Source organism: Peromyscus leucopus, chromosome 8a (genome assembly GCF_004664715.2).
Source record: "Peromyscus leucopus breed LL Stock chromosome 8a, UCI_PerLeu_2.1, whole genome shotgun sequence".
NCBI classification, from domain to species: Eukaryota; Metazoa; Chordata; class Mammalia; order Rodentia; family Cricetidae; genus Peromyscus; species Peromyscus leucopus.
Genome location: NC_051085.1, coordinates 27832998 through 27858817, shown reverse-complemented (window position 1 = coordinate 27858817; position 25820 = coordinate 27832998). Strand labels below are relative to the sequence as shown.

Genomic DNA, 25820 nt, shown 5'->3' with positions numbered 1-25820 from the left:
TCATCCTAGAGTGGATGATATACTGGAGCAGGGTGGGAAGGGAATGAAGGCTGCGAAAGCTCTCAGATAACACTTCCACGTGGTAATAACATTTAGATATTTATTCTCACTGTGTATTGGCCATGTCAATTCTGAACCCTCTGTAAAAGTCATCTCATATAATCAACAAAGTCGTGGGAACAGGGCTAGCATTTGGCACATACTGATGAGTTTATATCAGCATGCCCGAGAGACCACTGCCCATTCGTAGTGAGAATGTGGCAGTGCCTGGGTTTAGGATCTTACAGCCTGGCTGCACCACAGAGCCGCTCTGCTCTACCACAGTGTCTGCCCATCCAAGTGACTTGATAGTCACCTTCCAAGTGACTTGATAAGCGAAGTGCTTAATAAACACAATAAGAAGTAGTGGATCCTCATGTGAGAGTGCCAGATCTCTTAGAATTAGAAAAGACTTGATAGTTTGTATTCTGACTCACCTTATGTCATAGTTGAGGAATCCTTGGCTGGAAATTAAGAACCAAACTCACATTGAGAGATCAGGTGTCATACTCGAGGCTACACATCTAGGGCCTCAAAACTACTGAGGGCATGTTCTGTTTTTCTCATCTACTGTAGGCTGAGGATTTTTCGCTCAACATTCTACAGGCCAGGTTATGGCTGAATCATGTCCCCAATACCTCGGAGCTCAGATGAGAACCATGTTTGCAGGGAGATCATTTAAAGAAAGAACTGAGGTTAAATGAGTCCTATGGGGTAGAGCTCTCATCCCACTTAGCTGGTGTCCTATAAAAAGAGTCAACAGGGACACGGACACACTGAGAAAAGGACACATAAGGACATGGTGATAAGGCCACCATCTGTGAGCCTTGGCTGGCAGAGGCCCCCGGAGAAACCAATCCTGATGAGTCAATGAAATTTAACATGAATAATGATCTCGAGACAAGGAAATATGAAAATAGCCCAATCACACAAGTAGAAGGAACTTCCTCTAACCTAACCTTGATCTGGGATTAATAACTCAAAAAAAATGTGAGAAAAATCAATTTCTAGTCTTTGAATAATCCCGTGTGTGGTATTTTCTTATCGTTGCACTAGAAAACTTGTACCCTGCAATTAGGCTACAGGCCTAGAATCTATCTAGGCTAGAAGCAGCTAACCATGATCAAATTCCTGGGTCTTCTCATGGGGAGAAATCAAAGTTCTAAATAATTTTCAGCATTCATGAGAGCATGGGAGTCATATGCAAAATATGAAATAAGCCGTTTTCCTGGTTGGGAAGATGCCAAATTAATACAGTAGCCGAGCCATCTCACGCTAATAGTGACATATGAGCCTGATTAATTTAAATGTGAAGACTGTTTATCATTTAATAAAGTTAATTTGTTTGGTAAATAAAAACCTGAGGCTTTTTGACGACAAGACTGTTAAGCACGAATCATTGCTTTCTGCTCCGAGTTGTTTTGTTTAGATCTTCCAAGAGTCATGCTGCCTGACCCTCTTCATATTTATGGACCGCTTTATAGGGAGAGGCTTGAAAATTATGCCATGTGTCACACTAGGCATGTTGGGAATCACTGCGCTGAAATTTGGGAGTACCACTAACGTTTTGCCTATTGTTATATATGTTATGTATGTGGGGTTTGATTATTTTCCCGGGAAATCAATGAAAATGAGATGAAAACCATCTCAAGATAACAAAGTTTCAAAATAACCTAATAAAAAGAGCACCTGGGCATTCCAACAGAAGCAATATCAAAAAATCAGAGCACTCATGTACCACAATGTTAAATGCCATTAATAGAGTATAGCAGAAAGTTTGCAAAACAGTGTTTTAAGCAGAAATGTACATTTTATTTAAAAATAATAGCAAAGGTATGAAGAACACACACTTCTATGAATAACAGAATTCATTAAATGTTTTTATAGTAAATATTGAGCTCAGTCTATTATAACACACAGGCTTGAGGTTCTACGAAGCAGGGTACCTCTCAAGAAAGAAGATGTCTGTGTAAACACAGGGTGGGATTCTGGGGGGTGCACTCTTATGAATGTACCCTTTATGTTCTTCCTAGTAACGGCAATAGGAATGTTCAGAAATGTTTAGGCTTTGGGGAAAAACCAGTAAAATTTCCTGAGTATTCCATTGGACATATTTTAAGTTTTTTTTTTTTTTAATTTTATCCTATGTGTATTAGTATCTGCATGTATATATGTACACCATATGCATGCCTGGTGACCTTGGAGGCCAGAAGAGAGTGTTAGATCCCCTGAAACTGGAGTTACAGATGATTGTGAACCACCCGTGTGGGTGCTACGAATGAAATCAGGGTTCTTTGCAAGAGCAGCGAATGCTCTTGACTGCTGGGCCACCCTTCTAGGATCCCATCAAACAATTCTTAAAACGATGTTACCTTCACAGAAAACATGAACAATGTCTGATGGAAATATCCACTTTAGTACTGAATATATTTGAGAACCACAACCCTAAACATTTCTTAACCATGAGAAAGTCTTTGGAGTTAGCAGAAGATTTTCCATCACAATGTCAGTTACAAGGCAGTTTATCAAGTTCTAAATTTTCTTCAACACCCAAGCTAGTGGTATGTGGAGATATGAAGAAATGTCATGGTTAGCTGATATTTTCCAAATAATAGAAATATTGGAGGAAAATAAGGAAATGGGAATGAGTGAGTACTGAACAACAGAGATGGCTAGAAAAAGTTAGATACTAGCAAATAGTATCTTCATTCCTTAGGCAGCATTTTCTCTGCATGTATCAAGACAGAAATTCTACAAACTACGTTGGCTATTCAATTTCCAAATCAGTTTGCAGAGAAATTTTGATTCTGAGTCTGTAAAGTTACAGCTAATAGGTTTTTGGTATCTATGCCTAAACCATGGCCTTTCTCAGCCATCATTTTTTTTTTCATTAAAATATTACCCTAACAGAGCTGACGTTGAAAAAAGATATATACTGCCCACAAAGAGTTCAGAGTAAGATTCATTAACAGATGTAATAGAAATTCATTCTCTTTTTAAGTAATGCAAGCAATCCTGTATAAAACAATTTCAGAAAAATCACATTTAAGATTGCACTCACCCTCCTTTATAAATACATCTATTGAGTATTGGATGGACCTGAATTTAACACTTCTTGCCCACACTTTGGTACCTTACACTTTCTGTATTGGCCACTTCATTCTGTGAAGATGATCATTGGTGGTAGAATTAAAACTAAAGCCAAGTTCTTAATAGAAATGCAGGTATTTTGCCTTCACATCAACAAAAGAAACCATGCTTTCAAAGAGTGAGGAAACAAAACCCCACAACCTATAGTAACGCAGGGAAAAGGAACCCATACATACAGCCATCTTCATTACAGAATTAACCAGCCATTTCTAACACAGTACCATTGGATTTGAAAAGGCTTAGAACCAAGGCTTTAAGAAGGAAAACAGTGGTGAAAATAGTATAGATATCTCCTTGGAAAAATGATCTGTTTTTTTTTAAACACTAAAACCTTGTTTCAGAAGTTCCTCGCTTCAAGTTGTTACTCAAAAACTCATCATGTTCAAAGCTCAAGTTGTTATGGGATCTTGATATCATAAGAAGTTTCTCTTTATTGGTAAAGTCTTTTTTGATGGCTGTTTGGGGAACCAGCAACCGATCCATCGGGTCCTCTTTGTTCTCCAGTTTCATATACCCTTTGCTGTTACTTCGATCCAACCGAGGCCAACTGGGGTGTTTCCTTTGTTCTGCCTGTACTGTGAGCGTGGAGGGACCCCGGTCTAAGTCCAGGGATTTGGAGTGAGAAGAGAGGAAATGTAAGGATGTGTTGGATCCAAACTGTCTTCTAGCAGCTCCAGGAGACAAGAGCTGTCCAGTCCCGGGTCCCAGGGCCACAGAGGACTTGTATTGACTGGATAGGGACTCCCCAACAGAATTGTTTCTCGGGAGTAATGTGCTGGAGGGTTGGAAGGACTCACCAGAGCAGGGCAGTGGAACCATCAGGGAATCCATGGAAAGATTCCTGCACCTGCTCTTGAGGTTGTCCGCCACCTCAGTGATGCTGTCTATACTGGGCTCATCAATGACACAGTTATTAAGTTTGATCACAGGCAGCGTGAAAGCACTGATGGATGATGACACGATCGATTTGGTGTCACACTTCTTGGAGCTGCTGGTCTTGTCGTCGTCGGCCTTGGATGGAGGTGGGTAAAGGCCAAAGACAGAGACTGCGCTGTCAGATAGCAGAGGAGGCTTGAGATGCCCCAGGCTCTTACTTTCACTGGGCATGAGCTCATCCTCCTCCAACGAGCTGTCCACGCGAAAGCTGTTCCGCATGCCTGAGAAGGAGGCCAAGGTGGTGGCGGCCAGCCTGGATGCACAGGGACTACCATTCTGCTTCACCTCCACCTCTCCCAGCAAGCCTGCATACAGGCCGTTCGCCTGCTTCTGCTCCTTGAGTCTCAGCGTGTGGATGTCGATGACCGTGGAGTAGATATCCCGCATGTGGATGATTTTGGTTTCTTTGTCGCGGTTCTCGTGAAGGATGGCGTTGGCACAGATAAAAATGAAGATGCCGATGCCCATGGTGAAGGGGCCAAGCATCTTCATCTTGTCCGAGTGCAGATGCTGCTCAAAGAAGCGCACCACCACACCGCCCTGGTTCCGCACCACCTGCGTCTCGTTGGTGGACAGGGTGGTTTCTGCATCGATGAAATGCTCCTTCTGGGGCCAATATCCAAGGACTGCCATGGCGATCCCTATGATGGACACCAGCACTCCCAGAATGAGGAAAAAGCCGGATGGAGAATAAAGCCGGATCTTTCCACGAACCACCACGACGTCAGCTCGTGGGCGCCGCCGGACTGGTTTCTGGTCCTGAGCAGCAGGCGCTGGGCTGAGGTTGACGTGTTGCTGGGACCTGGCAGAGTCCTGCCTCTTCAGGGCCGCCAGGCCGGTGATGACTCCACCAGTGGCTATCATAGCTTCCTCTTGTGCTCTGAAAAGAAAGGAAACAGTGATCCATAAAGACAGAAGGATAACTTTTAAATCCTCACAGTTTGGGAAAGGGTTATGTTGGTTGACGAATGTGAATTTCTGGGGATTTCCCCCTTTCTTCTTCTCCTCGTATAACGCAATGTGAGCTCAAGAAATATTTTGTTTAACTAATTTTGTCACTTAATATGTTAAGCTGTCCCTTAGTCACAAGCCCTCACCTCCAGGCACACAACTTTCCGTCATTATTGATGCCATTTTATAGAAATGGGGACTTGAGTGGGAAGACAGGTCAGTTGGTAGTGTCTGCCTTGCAAACTCGAGGAACTAAATTCAGTTCCCCCCCCAGATCTGGATATGGTGGCATGCTCATGTGGGCCGGGTACTGGGGAGGCTGAGAGGGGAGGAGGAAGAGGTGGGCTCCCAGGCCTCCTTGCTTAGTGGAACCCACCAGTTTCAAGCCAGGAAGACACTGTCTCAAAAGCAAAAAGCAAGGTGGATGGCATCCTGACCAACAACACTAGGTTTTGGCCTTTGACCTCTGGCTACACACACACACACACACACACACACACACACACACACACACACACACACACGTAAAACACAGAATACCGAACAGGCCAAAGGAAAATCTCAGACTTAACCGAACATTAAGATTCCAAGCATCCATGGTGAAAAGTCACCCATGCACTCTTTTTGACAAACAGAGAAACAAACAAAAAACCATGTAGTTCCTCTCTAAATTTTCATCTTCTCTATCTTCCTGCTCCCCTGGATAACTTTGGCCTCTTTTCTTTCCAACCTCTCCTCCTAAGTCTCCCTGTCTCTACACAGACCTTGCTATTTCCATTCTGGCTCTTCTTTCACCACAAAGTAAATCATTACCCCCTAGAGTTCTGCCCTCTGCTGCTTGTTTTGACTCCCCCTTGGCATGCAATATCTATCCCCACAGCTTCCACAATGGCCTTTATTGCTGATGGGTCCCCAGTCAGTATTTCAGATCTTAGCCCTGAATTTCTATTTCACATTTTCATCTGCCTCTTGGGGAGCACATCCATATCTCCATGCTGCTGGCAAAGCTGAACCCACATCTACCATGTACCGTGGTCCCGTTGTCAGACCTGGCTTGTTAGTGGAGCCATTCCTTAGGCTTGGCCCTATAGAATGATGCATGTCCCCCTTTTCTATCCCTCTTTCAACAGGGATCTAAATCATAGAAATTTCGTGACCCATGGCATCTCAGATTCACCTTTGTATTACAATCCCATCCTTTCCAGGTGTGCACAGCACTTACTAACTACTGTTGAGTAACCTTTCAACTGCTCTCCAGCATTTAGGCTCCTCTTCTGTACTAACTAGTTTACCTGGAGGTGGCAGATTATCCTATAATCCACCCCGAGAGAGTACAATAGTGGAAGAACTAGACCTTGCTGCCTACAGATGAATCTGGGATTTCAGACCCTGTGGGTTTAGTCTCTCGGTTCCCTTTAGCACACACACAATTGAAACCTGGCTGATGTTTTCCTGTTTCTTGTTTATGCCCTATGCCCTATTATTTCTGAGACCATTAAGAATGTTTTAGCCAGCTGAGTGTGGGAGTGCTAAATCTTCCCAGCCTTTGGGAGACAGAGGCATGTGAAACTGAGTTCAAGAATCAACCTTGTCTATATAGAATGAGTTCCAGGGCAGCCAGGGATACACAGAGAGAGCCTGTCTTAAAACAACAACAAAAGAATATTTCAGCAGGACCATCCAGATCTAACTAACTCCTATCAGCTCCTGTCCTCACTACTGACTTCTGACTAATCATCCAAGCTCATGCTCCATCTCCTTGATAAAGTCCTTCAAATGACTCAGCTTCCATAGCCCACACAAGCTTTATTCCTCGGAACATTTGAACAAGCTTCCGTCCTAGGGCATTTGATATATATGTTCATTGTCTGACATTTCCATGCCTCATGGTCAAAATCAATTTTAATTAACACTTTTATTATTCGCTACAGTACCTTATACTTAGTCACAGTTCAAGAAATAGTTGCTAAAATGATAAAGAGTGAGTCTTTCCTCGGGATTTGCTGCTTAACTGACTTACTACTACACCAACTTTCATAGTTAAAAATATTTTTTAAAAAAAAACAGAAACTTAACACACAAACAAAAAGCAACACTTTGTAAGCTGGTAAAATTTCTGTCTTGTTTTATAATAAACAGTCCCTAAACAGCCAACTTTAGTTGGTAGAGACGCAAAGGGTATTTTAAGATTCTCTAGGTCTTGAAGAGTTTCTGAAAGGCATCCAGTTCCATCATCCAGGAGAGAGATGTCCTTTTGAATTCCTACTGATGATTTCTGAGCTGTTCTTAAATAGCAAAGTTGTGGATGAGATGTACCATTTTAGTGAGCTGGCAAGGAGACCCAGTTTGCTGCAAAATTATAACTAGGATTAAGGTAGTTTAATGTTGAGAGAATAAACAAGAACGTAACCCATGGTTCTAGTTTGAGATTTATCCAAGTATACATACTGAGCGTAGAGCTGCTCTCAAACCTTGGCTAAACCAACTCAGTGTCAACCTCTGCTTTCTTGAGTCCAAACCAGTTCCGAATGTTTGAAGGAAATGCTTAGTTTAGCTTGCAGACATCTGGCCTAGCAATTTCTATATGGAAAGCTAAGGAAACAGCTGGAAATCTTTTGGAGTAGATGGACTTCAGAGTGAAAGGGAAGGGAAGGTGGACGACCCCGTTTGCAGCGGCCCTAGAGAGCTGCATTCCCAAGAGATGACCCAGCTTTTTCACTTGTGCAAATAGTTCACTAGCAAAACTGTTTCCCTCTTTCCTGATGTTGGTTGGGAAATGGGTCTAAAAGGAGATATGAATACAGACATATGGGGGGAAGTGAGGAAGGACTAGGTTCCCATATGAGCAAACAAGGTGAGCAGGCTAGGCTAGGAGGAAGAAGGAAGGGAGCCCAGGTGCGGAAAGCCAAAGCAAACTCTTCCAGAGCAGTTCGGAAAGAAAAAAAAAATACTTGGCAGGTGTGGTAGGGATCATATCACACTCAAAACCAATCGGCCTTGGTCAGGCATAGACAGGGATAAAAAGATCCCAAGAACCAGGCAATCGATGTTTGGTGACAGTCCCCCACCCCATCCCCACCCCACTTAACTTGATTCAAAGTATTCCCACTCTGCACGATCTTGTCTCGACTCTCAGAGATTCAAACTAGACCCCAAGGGAAAAGCCCAGAAGCAAGTTTAGTCGCTGCTCCATGGAGCTTGAAGCCTAATGGAAGAGATAATAGACCAGCAGCAACCAGCCGGAGGTCACTCCGGAATGAAAGTAAGTTTCAATTACGAAGCGCTTTGAATCGGGCTGCGGGCTGCGTAAGAGAGACAGCGCTTTCACATCTATAGCGGTGAGAAATCAGGTTACTGATGAAGGAAAGCCAGCAGGCTAGAGAACAGAAGGATGGCCTTCCCTTTGGCTCTCAGCTTCCTGCTGCCATGGCAGCCAAAATGAAAACCAGTAGGGAAAGGAGAGCTGGGCCTTGGGACATGGTAAATGTCTTTCCTAATGCTTCACCTCCCCGGGCATCTACAAAGGAGGTGCCCAAAGACGTGAATACCAGAGTCATTATTTTAGGAAAATCGATGCCAACTAGGAGATGGATGTAGTTAGTGTAGTGGAGCTGACTGAAAGAGGAGGCTGGAGGCTGGAGGCTGGAGGCTAGGGAGACAAACCAGAATGAGATCTACAGGTGTCCCCAACTTTAAACTACAATTGGCATTTGGTGTTCAGCAAATGTAAAAAGAGCTCAAATCTTTTCACGCTCATGATGGAAACCTGCATTTTCTCTGTCATACATTTAAACACACTTGTTGGTTTGTTTTTGTTTCTTTGGAGACTGTTTCTCTGTATAGCCCTGGCTGTTCTGGAACTTGCTCTGTAGACCCGGCTAGTCATGAACTCAGAGATAGATCAGCCTCTGCCTTTCCAGTGCTAGGATTAAAGGTGTGTACCACCGTGCCCAGCTTTAAATACATTTTTGAAAAATTACATTACAGGGAGTTTAGGTAACCTGCCTAGGGTCATGCGGAGCTGATAATTTCATGCACTGGGTGGGGATCAGCTTTCCAGGATTGCTTTCATCTGAGAATATTTCCCCCTATGTTTTTTTTTTCCTTATCTTGATTTTGGTTTTCCATAATATACAAAGGATGTTGTTTTCTCATAACTATGACTGTGGAGCAAACCACTGTACTTCTCAAACTACAACCTGAGAAAAGCTACAGAGGATGTGTGAGGCTGATGGTGTGACTGTGGCTGAGCATCAACTTCCTGTACTTGTCCAGACTCCCTGCAGCATCTTCAGCAAATGAGATGCAGCCTCAAGAGACCACTCCCCCTTCCCACTCCTCTTTTTTATTCTCAATCATTCTTGTCAGAGCCACGGGGACTCATTTCCTCTGTGGTGATTAATATTTTCCAGGATCTATTATTTTATTATTACTATCATTAATATTAACAGGATCTATTCGAGAGTCACCTAGGAGACAAACCTCCGGCCATGTTTGTGAAAGAGAGTTAGCCGAGATAGAAGGACCCACTCCGAGATAGAAGTACCCTTCCAATGTTCTGGAGTTAGGAACGGAATAAACAGGAAGAAGCACAGAGAAGCAGCATTCATGGTCCTCTGCTTCCTGATAGAAGTTGTGTTGTGACCAGTTGCCCCCCTCCCCTGCCACTGTGACGGGCTGTGCCCTTGAACTTGGAGGCAAAATAAACCTTCTTGATCTTAGGTTTATTTCCTTGGGTATTTCGTTTTAACTTGAGCATAGATTTTATATGTGATTCCTTTGGACCCAGAGTGTACATTCCAAAACTCTGCTTTTCTTCCCAGTTTATATGTACCTGCAAATATTTTGCATCCAACTCCCAAAAGCTGGGAACCCAGGGAAGCTGGAGGGCGCATAGGGCAAAGCCTTGTGCTATTTATTCTACTGGGGGCCTCCTACCTGGTAGGCACTGTTGCTTGGTTTAGCTGCTCCTTGATGCAGCTCACAGAAATGCACACCTGATATTGACTTGTGACAGCATTCTAAAGAGACCGCCTGGAAACACTGTCTGCCTATATTATTCTGGTGATAATCAAAGTAGTATAAAGTTATGGCTACCTATGGATCATTTATTTTTTCCATTCCCAGTCGTCATAAACCAGCCACAATTTTATTAGCAACAGGCATCAAGATTATCAGTGTAAACTTTACAAATTATATCTTCATCCTCATTCTGCCACCAAGACAGTCATGGGTCTCCCCCACACCTTTACCATCTTACGAGTGTCCAACATTCATCACAGACATCAGAACTTACTCACTGAAATACTATCTCATTTGCTACTTTTCCTACCAAAGAGACAGGTGGACTCTCACTCTTCTTCAAACCCTTATATTTTCTAATGTCTTATCTTGGGCTTGCTTTCTTCTGAACCAGGTTCATTCTACTGTTTCCAGGTAGAAGCTCATTTTGTCTTTATTACCATGTGTTACGTACCATGTGCAATACTGTACCACACAGAAGCCATTATAATCTTTGTGCTTATCCTCTTCTGGTCTTGTCTAATAATTTTTAAAGTCTTGTTGTTGTCTCTGTCTGTCTGTCTGTCTCTCTCTCTCCATCTCTCTCTTCACAGGCTAAGCACAATTCTGGAATATGCATTCACAGCACTAATCCACATCAGTGTTCAGTATTTTCATGCTTCTGGACACCTGTTTCTTCCTATTTGGGTTCTTTTATGACCACATTGATCTACCATTCTGAGCAGACCATGATACTGTACAGCACCTGTGGTTCTACAGCTATGTGTGTGCACGCGCACACACACACACACACACACATTGGACTCAGATAACTGCAATTAAACAGACCTGCAGAATCGAGAGACTTTCCAAGTTTTTCAGTCCAAATATTCTTTTTAGCAAACTAAGGACCAGGAATATTGCCTAGGTCAAACACCGGATGAGCAGTAAGAATAGGGTTGGAATGCATGTTCTCAGACCCATGGTCCAATGTTGTTTCTTGCCTTTCTATGTGTCTTTCTGTGTCTTTTCCATGCTAGCAGAATGCCTCACAGAGTGACAGGAACTCAATCAATGATTCCAAAATATGATTGAAATATGGATAGCAACAGGGACACAAAGTTGACAAAAACCTAGTCCCTCATGAAGGAATAAGAAATCTTGTGGAAAAGGAGTCAACGTAAATATTTAGAGTGAAGCGAACTGTCTTCTGACATGGCAACATGGCAGGGTGCTCACCCACAGCCTCTGGAGGAATCAGGGGAGGCTTCCAAGAGGCAGGGGCAGTTAATGGAGACTTGGCTCATCTGCAAGAGCTTTCTATGCAGACAGAATCTCATTCTTCCTTCCTCGTGGGTCTTACCTAAGATTTTCATCATCTTCTCACTTGACACATGTCTATTATTTTCGATTTAATTGGCCTGCTCTATTCATATATTTGGATTCTTATCCCTGTTTAGGACTTAAAAATTGCCAGAATGGGAGACTATCTGCCCAAGGGAAGTAAAAATTAATCTATGTATGCCTTCAGGACCAAGCACATTACATAAAACTCCATGTGGTATCCACAAATGTGACAGATGGAAATATTTTCTGTGCAAGCTCCAACAGTTTTAGGACTTTCTTCCCAGTAGAGACATTTCAAACTCTCTCTCTCTCTCTCTCTCTCTCTCTCTCTCTCTCTCTCTCTCTCTCTCTCTCTCTCCTCTCTCAAAACCTATATTCTTATCAGAGTTGAAAGGGAAAGTTCCTATGAGTGAGTAGCAGTTCAATCAGACTAAGATCAAAACATAATAGAATAAAACAGAAGTCTTCTTTTCATTGGCACATCAGTGGTTTTGCATGTGGATATGGGAATAAGAGACTGAGTGGTACATGTTCTTCCTACATCACTTGATAAACATGAGCATCCTTGGAACCCACATAGAGGAAGGAGAGAACCAACTCCTACAAATTGCCCTCTGATGACTATATATGCACCCTCCCCAACACACACACAATGAGTAAAAATGTAAAAATAGTTTGGTTAAATTATTCAAGTGTGGTTATTAGTGGTCTGAGAGATTCAAGAAGCCTGGGGTCTTCTGCCTCCAGAAACCACCCATTGGTTGCAAAGAAGAGATGAGTTTATATGATTGTTTGTTTTTCTTTTTAGTTAATTTTGTTTCTTCAGATTTACAGAGTTATCTTAAAAATACAATTTGAAGAATGACAAGGTAGGAGAGTCCAGCCTGTTCACCCAGTATCTGCAGTTGGATCAAATGCATAAGGAATTTGATTAGTTCCACAGGCCCTGGTCTGTTGCCTTTGGGATACTAGGGTATAAAACAGACAGAGAACAATGAAGAAGGAGCTGGAGAACAATGAAAAACCAGCCTTAGAGAGGCTGTGGAGTGATAGAATATGACAATCTGCAAAATGTTAGTTCTGTGCCAATAAGTTTTGCATATTATGGAGACCTTTGCTGGTGTTCTTATTATGTGGTCTAAGATAAAGTTCTATAGTCACATGAACATTGGAACTAAAAACAAGTACAGGCTGTTTAGAGGACTGGCAGACTGACATTCAAGTCACTAAATGTAAAATGTCACACATTATGACCAAGTGCATCTTGAGCTTGCAGACAATGCAGCATAGAGAGAAGGTGCTTGAAAACCTGTAGGCATTCTTTGTCAGCAATGCCTTCTACAAAGCCGGCCAGTCTGACAAACTACAAAACACAAGCCTGAACCAATTATGAGCTGTGTAACAATGGCATGGAACAAATGCTCTCCAAGGACTGAAAACCACGAAGCCCTGGAACACAGAAATCTCCAGGAGGTCAAGTAGCACATCCATAATGAGCTCAGAAAACACCCTGCTGGGACCCAGTGGGAGACATAGTCTGCAGGAACAGAAGACATTGAGAGGCCTGTTTTCCCCAAAGTAGAAATATGATCCCATCCCACATCTCAGAGCTTCTAATGTGGACACTCTCTCAACGAAAACTGGCGCACTCTTCACTCATTCTGGACAGGAAGGTGACTTGAACGGTTGAAAAGGAAGCCACTGCTAAGGATGTCAAGAATTGACCAGCACGCAGGATGCCAGTGAAGGTGTTCCAGCTGAAGAGCTGAAGCAATAACAACCACAGACTTCACTTTTCACCTGTCACTGCAGAACAGATACAGTATCTGCCCTCAGCAGCATGGCCACCATGATTTATGGAGCAACCTTGTCAAGAGAGACACTAATAAGTATTAAGTTTCCATTGCTATTAGGCCTGAGAACTCCAGAACACACTGGTGACAGTTGCGTAGGCCTGAAATAAAGTCTGGAGAGAAATGGTCATTTGAGCAAGAGTTGCTCCACTTACTTATCACACAACTTGGAGAAGATGCCAGATCGACAAGCAACTCACATACAGCCATCCTGTTTGCAGTAGTCTACACCGCAAATAAGCCATCTTTCACCGGAGTGAATTCACCATCCACAGTAGTGTAAAGGTGTGCCATCCTGTAATCCACAGGCTTTAAGCCTCTCATGACATTTTTCTAACCTATGGCATTTTCAAAGCATAATTTTGGCTGGAGAATTTTACTCTCACCACCCATGAGTAAAATCCAACCAGGGTTGCTCTGAAAGCAAGGAATGAAAAGCTGTGAAGAAGGGAGGCCCCGTGGAGGAATGAGAAGACTAGGCTCCTCGATACTTGTGAAAAGAAAATTCTCTGATCTTGGAGACACAAACTCCTTTAGCACCGAAGGACATGCTTCATGACTCTTTCAGAGACACCACACAGGTAATGCCGGAATGGTAAACATACTGGAAAAGAATGGGGATGCAGTGGGGATATCTAAGGCTATTTCTGTTCTCATCATCTTTTCTCTTTTTCTAACATGGGCTTATTGGCAGCAATATGAGCTGAAGAGAACACAGATTTTTTTAAAAAAAAATTTTCTATCTTTTATAATGGATCTCAGTCAGTTTTCCCTCATCTATACTCTTTATTTGTGAGCTATAGACTGAATATTTGTATGACTATCAAATTCATATATTAACCCCCAACTCCCAAGGCAATAGTTTCAGGAGGGAGAACCTTAAGGAGGACATTAGGCCATCAGGATGGACCAATCATAACTGGAACTTTTGCTTCTCTGTCTAAGCCTCTTTAGTATTATCCCAGTCAAGAGTCTAGATAATTTATGCAGAAAATGAGTTGCATACATTTCCAGAGCTGAGAAGTTCAAGGTCAAGGGTCTGTATTTGGTAAAGCCTCATAGCCTAGCAGAGGTATGTGACAAAAAAAAAAAAAAAAAAAAGCAAGACCATGCCAGCTCAGTCCTTGTGGTATGAGTAGAAATTGCCCCCATAGGCTCAAACATTTGAATGCTTGGTCATTAGTGAGTAACACTACTTGAGAGAGATTAAGAGGTATGGCCTTGTTGGAGTGGGTGTGGCCTTCTTGGAGGAAGTGTGTCCCTGGGGGTGGGCTTTGGGGTTTCTGAAGCCCTAGCAAGGCCTAATGGCCTATTTAGCCTGCACTGTGTCTGCCTGTGTGATGCCACACTTCCTGCCATGACGATAATAGACTAAATCTCTGAAACTATAAGCAAGCCCCAATTAAATGCTTTTTTAAAAGAAGAGTTGCCAGGCAGGGCGGTGGTGGCGCACGCCTTTAATCCCAGCACTCGGGAGGCAGAGGCAGGCGGATCTCTGTGAGTTCGAGGCCAGCCTGGGCTACCAAGTGAGCTCCAGGAAAGGCGCAAAGCTACACAGAGAAACCCTGTCTCGAAAAACCAAAAAAAAAAAAAAAAAAAAAAGAGTTGCCATGGTCATGGTGTCCCTTCACAGCAATAGAACACTGACTAACACAGTCCTCTACTTCACTTCTTCATAGAGGCCCCAATAAAATTGCATTTAACCCCATTTACCTCCTCAAATCCTCACTTCAAAATGCCATTAACATTGGCATCTGGGGGAGAATTTCCCGACATATGAGCTTTGAGGGGACATATTCAAACCACAGCATCTTATAAAAGAAACGCCAAGGATGCACTCACACCTTTTGCTGTGTGAAGACCTAGTGAGACAATTTATGAACTGGGCAGTAGGCCTTCACTTGTGCCTCCATCCAGAACCATGAGACAAGCTTCTGCTGTATATGTCGCCTCATCTATAATATTCTGGTTACAACGGCCCTAGTGAACTAAGGCGTTGCTATGGTAACTCCTGCTCAAAACCCCACAGTACCAAGTGAAGAGACAGTCTTTGTGGTCTTTTCCTTCCTGGTGCTCCTGATTGCTGAAGCTCTTTCTGAGGAAGGAGGAGGTTTCTCTCCTCATTTGACTTTTGAATGGATTTACGCAACTCTTTATGTACTGAGGAATCTAGCTCTCTGCTGGTGACATGCTTAGCAAAATGTCACTTAGGTCTATGCCTTTTAAAATGATATCCTTTACCATTCAGAAAGTTTTAGTTGTCAATATAAGACTCAGTCTCATTTTATTTCTTGGTGGTTACATGCCATTACCAGAAAGAACTTCAGTCTAAGGTTACAGGTGTTCATTTCTCCAGTGTTTCCTTTAATGATTTTGTGGCTGGATGCTTTACTTTTTTTGATGCATCTAGAACTTATTTTTGTCTAAGATTAAAATATGGGAAGATGGCTCAGTGGCTAAGAGTACTGGTTACTCTTGCCGATGACCCAGGTTCAACTTTCAGCACCCACATCCATCACTCACAACTATCTGTAAACCCAGTTCCAAGACATCTGATGTTTTCTTCTGACCTCTAAGGGTACCAGGCACACACACACAAGGTGCACATGCATACATATAGGCAAAACATCCATACATATAAAAAATAAAATACATCTAAAAAATTTAAAAGAATCAAAATGGAGTGTAACTTTCTTTGCAAGAAATCAACTGCACTTCATTTGGTTTGAAATTACATGATAATTTCATGCCTTTGTCCTACATAGCAAACTCTACATGCCTGGGTCAGTACTAAGATTAGCTATTATGTTATATTAAATTTTTTTTTGCCAGAATTAAATTGACACAATTTTCAGTATCAAACATATATATATATATATGATATAAATCCCTTGTATAAATCAGTATATTCTTATTTTTCTTTGCCAAAGTTCTTGCCTGGTTTTATTATTTATGTAGCAAATGAGCTTTAATAATCAAATGATCAGATTACTTTTTTCTTTCTTTCTTCTCTCCTTTCCAATCTTTCTTTCTTTTTTGCCTTTTAGTTCCCAGTTTCCCATGACACAATGTGTTTTCTTTACTGTTACTCTGTCTATTGCCAAGTGGTTGTTTAGACACAGGAGTCTTTTGGTGTTAATTTGGGACTAAGCTACTGCACTAAACTTGCCTAATGTTTTAGTTCACTTCCTTAGCTTGTCTGGAAATACAAGTAGTTCTGATGTTTTCACCCCGCCCCCTTCCCAATTTCAAGTCTACGGCTGCAGTTTCCAAGAGTCTCACTTAGTGCTTCCTGCAGGGAGGGAAACAAGTGCGAGGTTGAATGGGAGCTCCGTGGCTTGCCAGAGCATTGATGGAGCAGCCGCTGCTTCACCTTTAAAGAAGCTCCAGTTAGTTGCACAAGCATGGAGGACCTGGGCTGAGATCCTGAACAAAACAAATCAAACAAATGAACAAAATTCTGGCTTGGCAGGGAGCATTTGTAATCCCCGTGCTTCAATATGAGACAGGAGGATTGCAGGGATCTGACTGTCCAGCAAGGTCCAGGTTCAGTGGGAAACCCCGTCAAAAAAAAAGTCAGGTGGAAGATCTTTAAGGTTTCCTTCCTTCTTCCTTCCTTCCTTCCTTCCTTCCTTCCTTCCTTCCTTCCTTCCTTCCTTCCTTCCTTCCTTCCTTCCTTCCTTCCTTCTTCCTCCCTTCCTTCCTTCTTTCCTTCCTCCCTTCCTTCCTCCCTCCCTCCCTCCCTCTCTCTCTCTCTCTTTCTTTCTTTCTTGACATCATTTCTCTGTGTAGCTGTCCTGGAACTCAGTTTGTAGATCTAGAGGTTGACCTCTACCCTCCTTGAGCATACACACACACACACACACACACACACACACACACACACACACACCAAAGAGACAGAGAGAGAAAGAGACAGAGAGAGGAGGGAGGGAGAGAGAGAGAGAGAGAGAGAGAGAGAGAGAGAGAGAGAGAGAGAGAGAGAGAGAAGAGACTTTCTGTGTAGAATTCCCGGAGACATAATTGAATGCCCTAGAGTTGACCCTGGAGAAGAAAAAAAAGGAAGTGAAAGGAAGGAAAGAAGGGAGGAAGCTCTTTGAGAGAAGAGAAGCCAGGAAAGAAGGTTGGAGAATGAAGGCTAGGAAGAGGAGAAAGTTGCAGGCAGAGAAAACACATAGGTAATCAATGACGTTAGTAGCTATTTGAAAGCGAGAGTAACAGCTCCAGAGTGTCCTCTCAAATGTCTCTCTTCCTTTCCACCTCTTCTGGAGTTTGCTTTGTTTTGTTTTTTTGAAACAGGATGCCATGTAGCTAGCCTAGGTTGGCTCCAAATTTGCTATGTAGTTGAGGATGATCCTGAACTTCTGGCCCTCCCTGTCCCTACCACTCAAATTCTGGAATTACAAATGTCCATTTATGCAGCTGCTGGAGATGGAACCTAGGATATTGTACATGCTAAGCAAGCACTCTCTTAATTGAGCTACATTCAAGCCCTGTTTCTCTTCTTTTTAAAAGCATTTGCTACAGACAGCTATTTCCCCCCTGGGGTTGTTGGGAATCATCTGCCAGGTATATTAGCTGAAAAGGAGAGAACAAGAAGAGTGATAAATTGCTAAGATGTCAGGACTATGGAAAAATGCAAAAAAGCTTAGCAGTAAATCATTTCCAAGAGACACCCCACACAGCAATAACACTAATAATACGTTACTGAAAACACCACACGTGCTCATTGCCATTCTCCAAGTGTAGGGGTTATACTTTAGGAAGGTTTGCCTCATTGCTAATGAGGTAGCCATCAAAGAGAAACACAGACGTGGGCATTAAGTAGCTAATCCATGGCAGAAAGATAGCCATGTCCAACACAATTGAAAAGAATGATGCAAGATGATGTAAGCGAAGACTGCTTCAGAAGCACAACAACTTACTGATGAGAGAGAGGTGGGGGGAAGTGAAAGAGAGATCAAGAGGAAGGGAGGGAGGGGAAAAGAGAGGATGGTAAGGAGAGAGAGAGAGAGACAGAGAGAGAGACACAGAGAGAGAGAGACAGAGAGAGAGATAGAGAGACAGAGAGAGAGACAGAGAGATTGAGCAGTGGTTGTGTCCACTGCTGGTGAAATTTAAGGAAAAATACTTTTTTTTAATAAGATGTAATGAGAAAAGGAATTGTTAGGTATTTTAGGTTAATTTAAGAAAGGCTTGCACAAGCTGACATATCCATTCCCTTTATTCCCCTGCCAATTTCACTCCCATAGTATCTCCTTAAGAAAGATAGGACTGACTGCCAACAGATGAATGGATTAAAAAAGAATAGTACATACACACAATGGGGTATTACTCAGCCATAAAAAGAATGGCATGGTATCATCTGCAGGAAATAAACGATGACACTGGAGGTCATCGTGTCAAGGGAAATAAGCCAGACCAGGAAGAAGAATCTCATGCTTCCCCTCACATGTAGAAACAAATAAACAGCAACAAATAAGAATGAAGTGACAGAAGGAGGCAAACAGGGAAGAGACTAGGAGAAAAAGGAGAGACAGGAGAGTTCAAGAGTGTGTTAGAAAGAGAAGATGTAATCTAGACTCTGGATGTGCATGGGTGAAAAAAATAATGCCATGATGAAATCATTAATTTGTACCACTAATATATGCTAACAATTATTATTCAAGGGAAACACTTGAGCTTGGAAGATGGATCGGGGGTAAAGAGACTTGTTTCGAAGCCTGGCAACTTGAGTTCCATCACTGGGATCCATGTGTAGAAGGAGTACACTAACTACTGCAAACTGTCCCCTGATGTGACCTTCACATGTGTACTGTGACATGTGTGCACCCCACGCCAACACACTTACAAACAAAACAAACACATGTGAAAAAGAAAGACTCTCGTAAGTGAATCTAAAAGGACATGTGAGGACATTCCCTGTGGTTCTGTAGGAATGATCATCTGGAGACAAAGAAAGGGGCCAGAACAGAAGAGTGGTCAAATCCACATGCTGTTCCTGAATGGTGGACGACTACAGCGCCTAAAAGGAGGAATGGAAGTTAATAAGGAAAAATACTCATATCGAATTGTCTGAGATGTTAGAACAGATCTGAAGGGTAAGATCCTGTGTCTGAGAACTACATAGCATTGTATAGACATGTGCTGACATGACGTGGGAGGCAGCGATAAGGCGTCACTGGTGCTTATGTTTACGCATGGGACTGTCATTTAAGTAAACATGCATCGGCGTGTGTAAGTGTGCCATGAACGTGTTTGCAGGGAACATGGATGGCTTTTATGTCTTTCCACGGAATTGCAACTCTATCAGGAGAAAAAAGAAAGCTGAAACCTGGACAATAATAGCAAAACCAATCAACCTTGCCCCCACTTGCAGAATCAGGTATATCTGCTCACTGAAGAACAAATACAGTCCAGAGTTGAGGCAGAGATCTAAGACCAGAGAAAATATCAAAAGGACTAAAATCACTAAGCAAACAAAGTAAGGAGAGGTGTACAGACACAGCTCCACCCATATGGGCAATGCCTGTATTTGTGGACGTAAGGAGCAAAGGATGCCTTAAGGACTGGTTTCTGGCCTGGATGACCATTATGGTACAGACCTGTAATCCTAGCTACCAGGGAGACTAAAATAGGAGGATCACAAGTTTAAGGCCTGCTGGGACAGTTCAAGGCCAGACTGGGAAACTCAGGCCCTGCCTCAGAAAGAAAAGTAAGAAAGAGGAGCTTGGTATCGCTCAGTGATACAGTACTTGCCGATGAGGCCTGGGTTCGGTCCCTGGTTGTGGGGAAACAAATTGGTTTCTGCTACCAAGAAAATGATAATGGGGACTTGGTCCAAGTCTAAGCCTGTTCAGTATGAAGCAAGGAGTAAGCAACCCTGGAACAGGCCAATGGACTTCCTCTGCTCTCTGTCACTTGACTCATTCATGGGTTTTCTGTTGGCCTCCCCAACTCAGTCCTCGGTTTGATGTCCACCTTCAAGCCAGTCCATCAGTTCCAAGTGTGCTGTGACAGATAGAAACAGGCTTCTTTCGGGGAATATCCTCAACTTTGGAACCACTTTCTCCTAGCGTGTTAAGCAGCTTCCTTCAGAGGGGGTGTGATCTGGGGCTGCAGAGAGGGCTCCTCTGTTCAACTCATTCATCTTCATCTCATTAGAGCAATGGAGCCAAGTCTAATTCTTATTTAAGCTCATGCATTGAAAGCAAATCTGTTCTACCTCATCTTGTTCCTTCCTTGCTGTACTTCAGAGCTTTTTCCTTCGGGACCCATGGATGAGTCACTGCTGTGAATGAGGCTTCTCTGGGAAGACCTAATGGCCAAGTGAGATGACAAGATGGCCAGAACTCACATTTTCATTCCAAACCTTTCCCTGCCTAATTTCACCTGGATGGATGAATGGTTAAAAATCTCTACAGTTTATTACAATGTGTTTACTCCAACAGAGAGCAGCCCTACAAATTCAATTCACTTCACCCAAGTTTTAAATATGCCTTCAATCATGATTTTTCCACCAAAATCAAACACTAGCCATGTTATAATGAGGAGTTTTGTTATGTATATACTGCCCGAATAAATGCTTATCAGTTTTTACATTATCGATCCTCAGGGACATCCAACTCACAGACGCTCAGAGTTTATAATGCTCAAAGAAATTTTCAGATTGGCTGCAGTTACACACTAACCCACAGGTTCTATTTATAGTCACGCATTCATCAAATTTTTGGCTTATTCATGCATAGGCTCACGAATTCCTCACAAGAACCTAGAAAAGTAGTCATTGACAGCCCTCTATACCAAAGAACTACAAGCCAAGGGGATATAAAATTTTGTTTCAGTAGCCACTGGCACAAGTCTCCAAGGTTTGTATTCACAACATCACTCCCAAGTTATCTGTACCTTCAAAATGAATTGGTCTTGAAACGGGGCTAATTGACCTGGCTTCAATGTTTCTTGCATTGGAATACACTTATACGCTGTTGTGATAAAATATCTAGCAAAAAGGAAACTTAATACACACATACACATGTGCACACACATGGACATGGACACACACACACACACACACACACACACACACACACACACACACACAGTCACAAAGTCCTGGACTATTTTTTCAGTGTTTTCTTTCTTTCTTTTTTTGAGTAATGAGGAGGACTCCCTTCCTTCTGAAATCTGCATAAGGTAACGAAATAACACAATTAAATAAAACAAATAGTATTTCTAATTCTTGAAGAACAACTTGACTTTCACGTTGAACATACACTTCAGGATACTTGCCGACAGCTATGTACCACAATGGAATCCGACCTCCTCTGGAAATCCTGCAGGGCAAAGCTCCCAGGGTGTTCCAGGTATAATGAGGGAAGAAATGGTGCAGCACAGGAAGAGCCAGAAGGAGGCAGTGGCCTTGGAGGATGGAAAAGGCTTTTGTTTTCATAACAGGGAGGAAGAAAAGCAGGAGGAAAGATAAGAGTTTCCCAAGGGGGTGGGGGACAGAGAAGATGAGCCATGAGTATAGCCCTAATTGGTTAGTCTGAATTAAGAATGGTCAGAGCTTAGCCCTCAGAACCACAACTGTTTATCAATGATCTCCAAGCAGAACACAAGATTCAGTGGTGAACTGTCTTGGTTTTGCACGTTAGTTTCCTTCATGGCTCCCCACTCAGCCCTACCCACTCTTTTCAGTGAATTGGGATAGGAGCTCCTTCCCTTCAAATGAGTTGAGGACTAGCCATTGCTTACAAGGTCATTCATTTTTTATTTATGTGTCTGAGTTTGCCTATGTGTATATGTTTGCATCCATGCTTGATGCCCTTGGAGGCTGAAGAAGCCAGGTCTCCTGGAGCTGGAGTTAGGAATGGCTGTGAGCTGCCGTGGGGGTGGTAGAAACCCAAATCGGGTCTTTGCAATAGTAGTAAGGGCTCTTAACTTCTGAGCCATCTCTCCAGCCCCTGAAAGGGTCATTTTAGGACTTATTTAGACATAGGTGAAATAAATTTGACTTAACTTAGGCCTACATTTGAGACCAAAGTAAGGATTATTTAAATGGCAACTTTCTAAAATTGGTAGACACCTTAAAGAGAGTTGTCTGGACGTATCTGGGATATTCCTTTCTTACTGGAGTCCACCATCCAAAAAGTTCAAATTATTCACCTGGAGACTTTGGTGAAAGCATGAAATTTATAAAGAAGAGTGGAAATGAGAAATGAGACAGGATCCCTGATTATTTTTTAGGAACTCAATATTCATTATTGTACAGAGGCTTCAGGAAAAGGAGGAAGGAAAGCCTGTCCCATTTCATTAAGGCTCAGAGGCTCTCCATGATTCACTCAACGTCACCCAGTCATATAGTAGAAGAGTATGGCTTCAAATCCGGATTCAGTCTTCTTAAAAGATGTTCGAGTTCTCTTTTATAGTATAGCACATTAACAGGAACGGAATTGGGGAAAGGGAGGCACAGAAGAATGAAAACATTGAGAGAAAACAGATGAAGGGAAGGAAGGAATTCATTATGATTATGAATTTAGAACTCAGCGAGGAAAAGCCAGCTATTTAAGGAGAGAAGTAAAAAGGTTATTTAAAGAAAGCAGTCCTAAGCATCCCTGACTGCTGCGCGTGGTGCCGTGCCCTCAAAGAGGTGCAACAGCTGCTAAGGAAGACAGAATGAGTTCAGCTTCTAACCCTTATTCCGTGTCTACGAAAGTATCAGATCTGCGTGTGAGAGATTACAAAACATCCCCCAAACAAGCACACACATGGCCAATGTGTGGCTGCAGAATGATACTGTAGAAAACCAAGCGATGGTGGCACCATGGGACCTCTTCAGTGCCTTATGCATCTTTGCATGTGGAGGCACAGTTTCTGAGAGCTGATCTCTTTATAGCTATAGTTTGGATTGTCTATCTCCAAAGTTGAGGATATTTGAAAAAAAAAATGGCTATCACTTCAAACTCACTGATGACATGTTCACACCCAATCAACTTAGAGATTTTATTTTTTCTTAGATTATTTATTTATTTATTTAATACACACACAGAGAGAGAGAGAGAGAGAGAGAGAGAGAGAGAGAGAGAGAGAGAGAGAGAGAGAGAGCATGCACACACCATAGCACATGCACAGAGCTCAGAGGATGACTTGCAAGAGATCAGTTCACTCCTTCTACCGTGTAGGCCCTGGAGATTAAACTCCTGCAGTCAGGTTTGGCAGCAAGTGCCTTTCCCTGCTGAACCATCTCTGCAGCCCAAGATTGTATTATTATTTTTTTAATCATTTGTTATCACATGACAAGCACAAAACAAGAATATACAGTATCACTTGTTAGCAATGCTTATATAAAAGTTTTCTTCTTTCTAATTTTGATTATTTCAACAAACAGGAAATCATTTGGAGACAGGAAGAAATGTTCAATAAATGCATTGATTGCATAGAAAAAAACCCAGTGTGGTAAGCTATTTTTTTATTTAAAATTTTCACACATACACATACCTGCACATGAATGTCTGAAGAACAGAAGCCAGATGTGCCCAGCTGTTTACACTCTAAAGTTGATTCAGTAACACGAATGCCCCTACTGTAACTACTGACATCCAGGAGTATCTTTATAGAGAAAATATCCAGATAAGTCAATTGAAAAAGTGTTCCTTTTATGATCTAACTAAATGTGATTTTAATCTTCATGATCTATTTTTTTAAAGTCCCAAGTAGATCACTTAGAATGTAGCCTTTCCAGTTCATGTACCTCTTTCTCCTAAGAGTCAAATTACTTTGTTGTTAGATCAAAATCAATTTAAAAGCTGCAGTCTAAATGTAAAATGAATTTACAGCTTGAACCGACCAACTAAATGACACAGTTCCTTGTATAAATTAGATACTTTACAGCTGAAGCAACTCTTGTTCAGCAATTTCCAAAAAGCAAATCAACTACTTAGACACCAGGAGTATAAAAAAACACAGTCATGTACAGTTTTCAAATAGTTGGCTGAATGAATCCAAATGTCTTTGCTACAAAGGAATCAATTCTTCACTATTTTGCCAGACACAGACTTTAAAAGATGTGTCGGTGACCCCCTTGGCTTCCTGTATCTCTTGTTTTGGAGTATGGTAATCCCTATACTTAATAATCCTTTCTTCTCAAGAGCCAGAACAGCATTCACCCGGGTTCAGAAACAACGGCCTTACAGTACCAGATGGAGAACTCAGGTCATTCCCACCATCCAAAAGCCACACTGGAAGCTGCTATGGGATGTCACACCACAAGCTGCCAGAGTGGCCGTCGTGAAAAGATAAAAAGACAAGTGTTGGAAGGATGTGAAGTGAAGAGAAGCCATGCACACTGTTGGCAAAACTGTAAATTGGTATACCCACCAAGGACAACACATAGAAAATCTAGAATAGGAGTATGAGAACCATAGAACCCAGTGGCATCTCTTGAAAATATATCCAAGGGAAACGAAGTCAGTAGGTTACTCCCATGTTCCCTGTACCATTATCCACAACAGCCAAGGTATAGAACCCACTTAGATACCCACTGAACAACCAATGGTGAAGAATGAAGAAAACTCATCATGCACACACTCTCTCTCACACACAGACACAGACACAGACACAGACACACACACACACACACACACACACACACACACACACACACACACACACAGCAGAATACAGAAGGAAAGCCTTCCATTCATGAACATAAGGTTGAGCCTGAGGAACATGGTGTTAGGTGAGATGGCACAGAAAGAAGATGTTGCATAATCGCACATATATTTAGTCTACAAGTGCTGAATGTGCTGCAGAAAGTGGAATGGTGGTGGAGAATGTGAATCATAAAGTAGAAGGAATGGGAGATGTGAGTCAAAGGATGGTTTTCAAAACGCAGATGGCACCTCCTCCTAAAGACCTGGAGTAGCCTATGCATGCACCTGATACACAGAGGAAAAATAAAATCACACATGTGGTTTACATATATGATACCATATAGATATGGCCCTACTGATCATGGGGACCTGATGAACAACAGCAGGAGATTGAACATCTATAGTGGAAACTAACATAACCAAGAGCCTTTATACTGAGATGTGTGAGGGAACTGTCAACACGGCATACCGTAGACTGGCTTTATCTGCAAATAGATGGGGTACACTCTGAAATGACAAAAAGCACAGAATGAATGCATGCACTAGTAACATAGTTACATATCTTCATCATCATCCAGCTTTGTACACAGTGACATGGGGCTACAATGTCACTAAGTAATAGGAAATTTCATTCCATTGTAATGCTATGAGATAGATCACTATGATATATGTGGCCCATGGCTGACTGAAATCTCATGACTCGGCAAGTGGCTATACACACACTTTCAGTCACAAGACAAAGCTAAGTCAAATGAGGGCCTGAAAAAGAAATCATCACCAGGAAACCTTGAAACATAAGAGGAAGAAAACAGAGAAGAACTTAAATGAATAATGCTGTCCCAAAATACATGCCTCAAGATGACGACATTGGGATAGCCTGGGAACTCTTTAG

The 25820-nt window shown here is 42.3% G+C and overlaps 1 protein-coding gene across 2 annotated transcripts in view; it reads right to left on the bottom strand.

The window, feature by feature from the left end:
• Nucleotides 1-2229: 2229 nt before the first annotated feature.
• Nucleotides 2230-25820, bottom strand: part of Tmem200a (transmembrane protein 200A) — an 84421-nt gene continuing 60830 nt past the window's right edge. For both annotated transcript variants that reach the window (XM_028877394.2, XM_028877395.2), the window contains exon 2: nt 2230-5005. In XM_028877394.2, coding sequence (XP_028733227.1) covers nt 3514-4989 — 1476 coding nt within the window. In that variant the 5' untranslated portion in view covers nt 4990-5005 and the 3' untranslated portion in view covers nt 2230-3513. The remainder of the gene's footprint in view (nt 5006-25820) is intronic.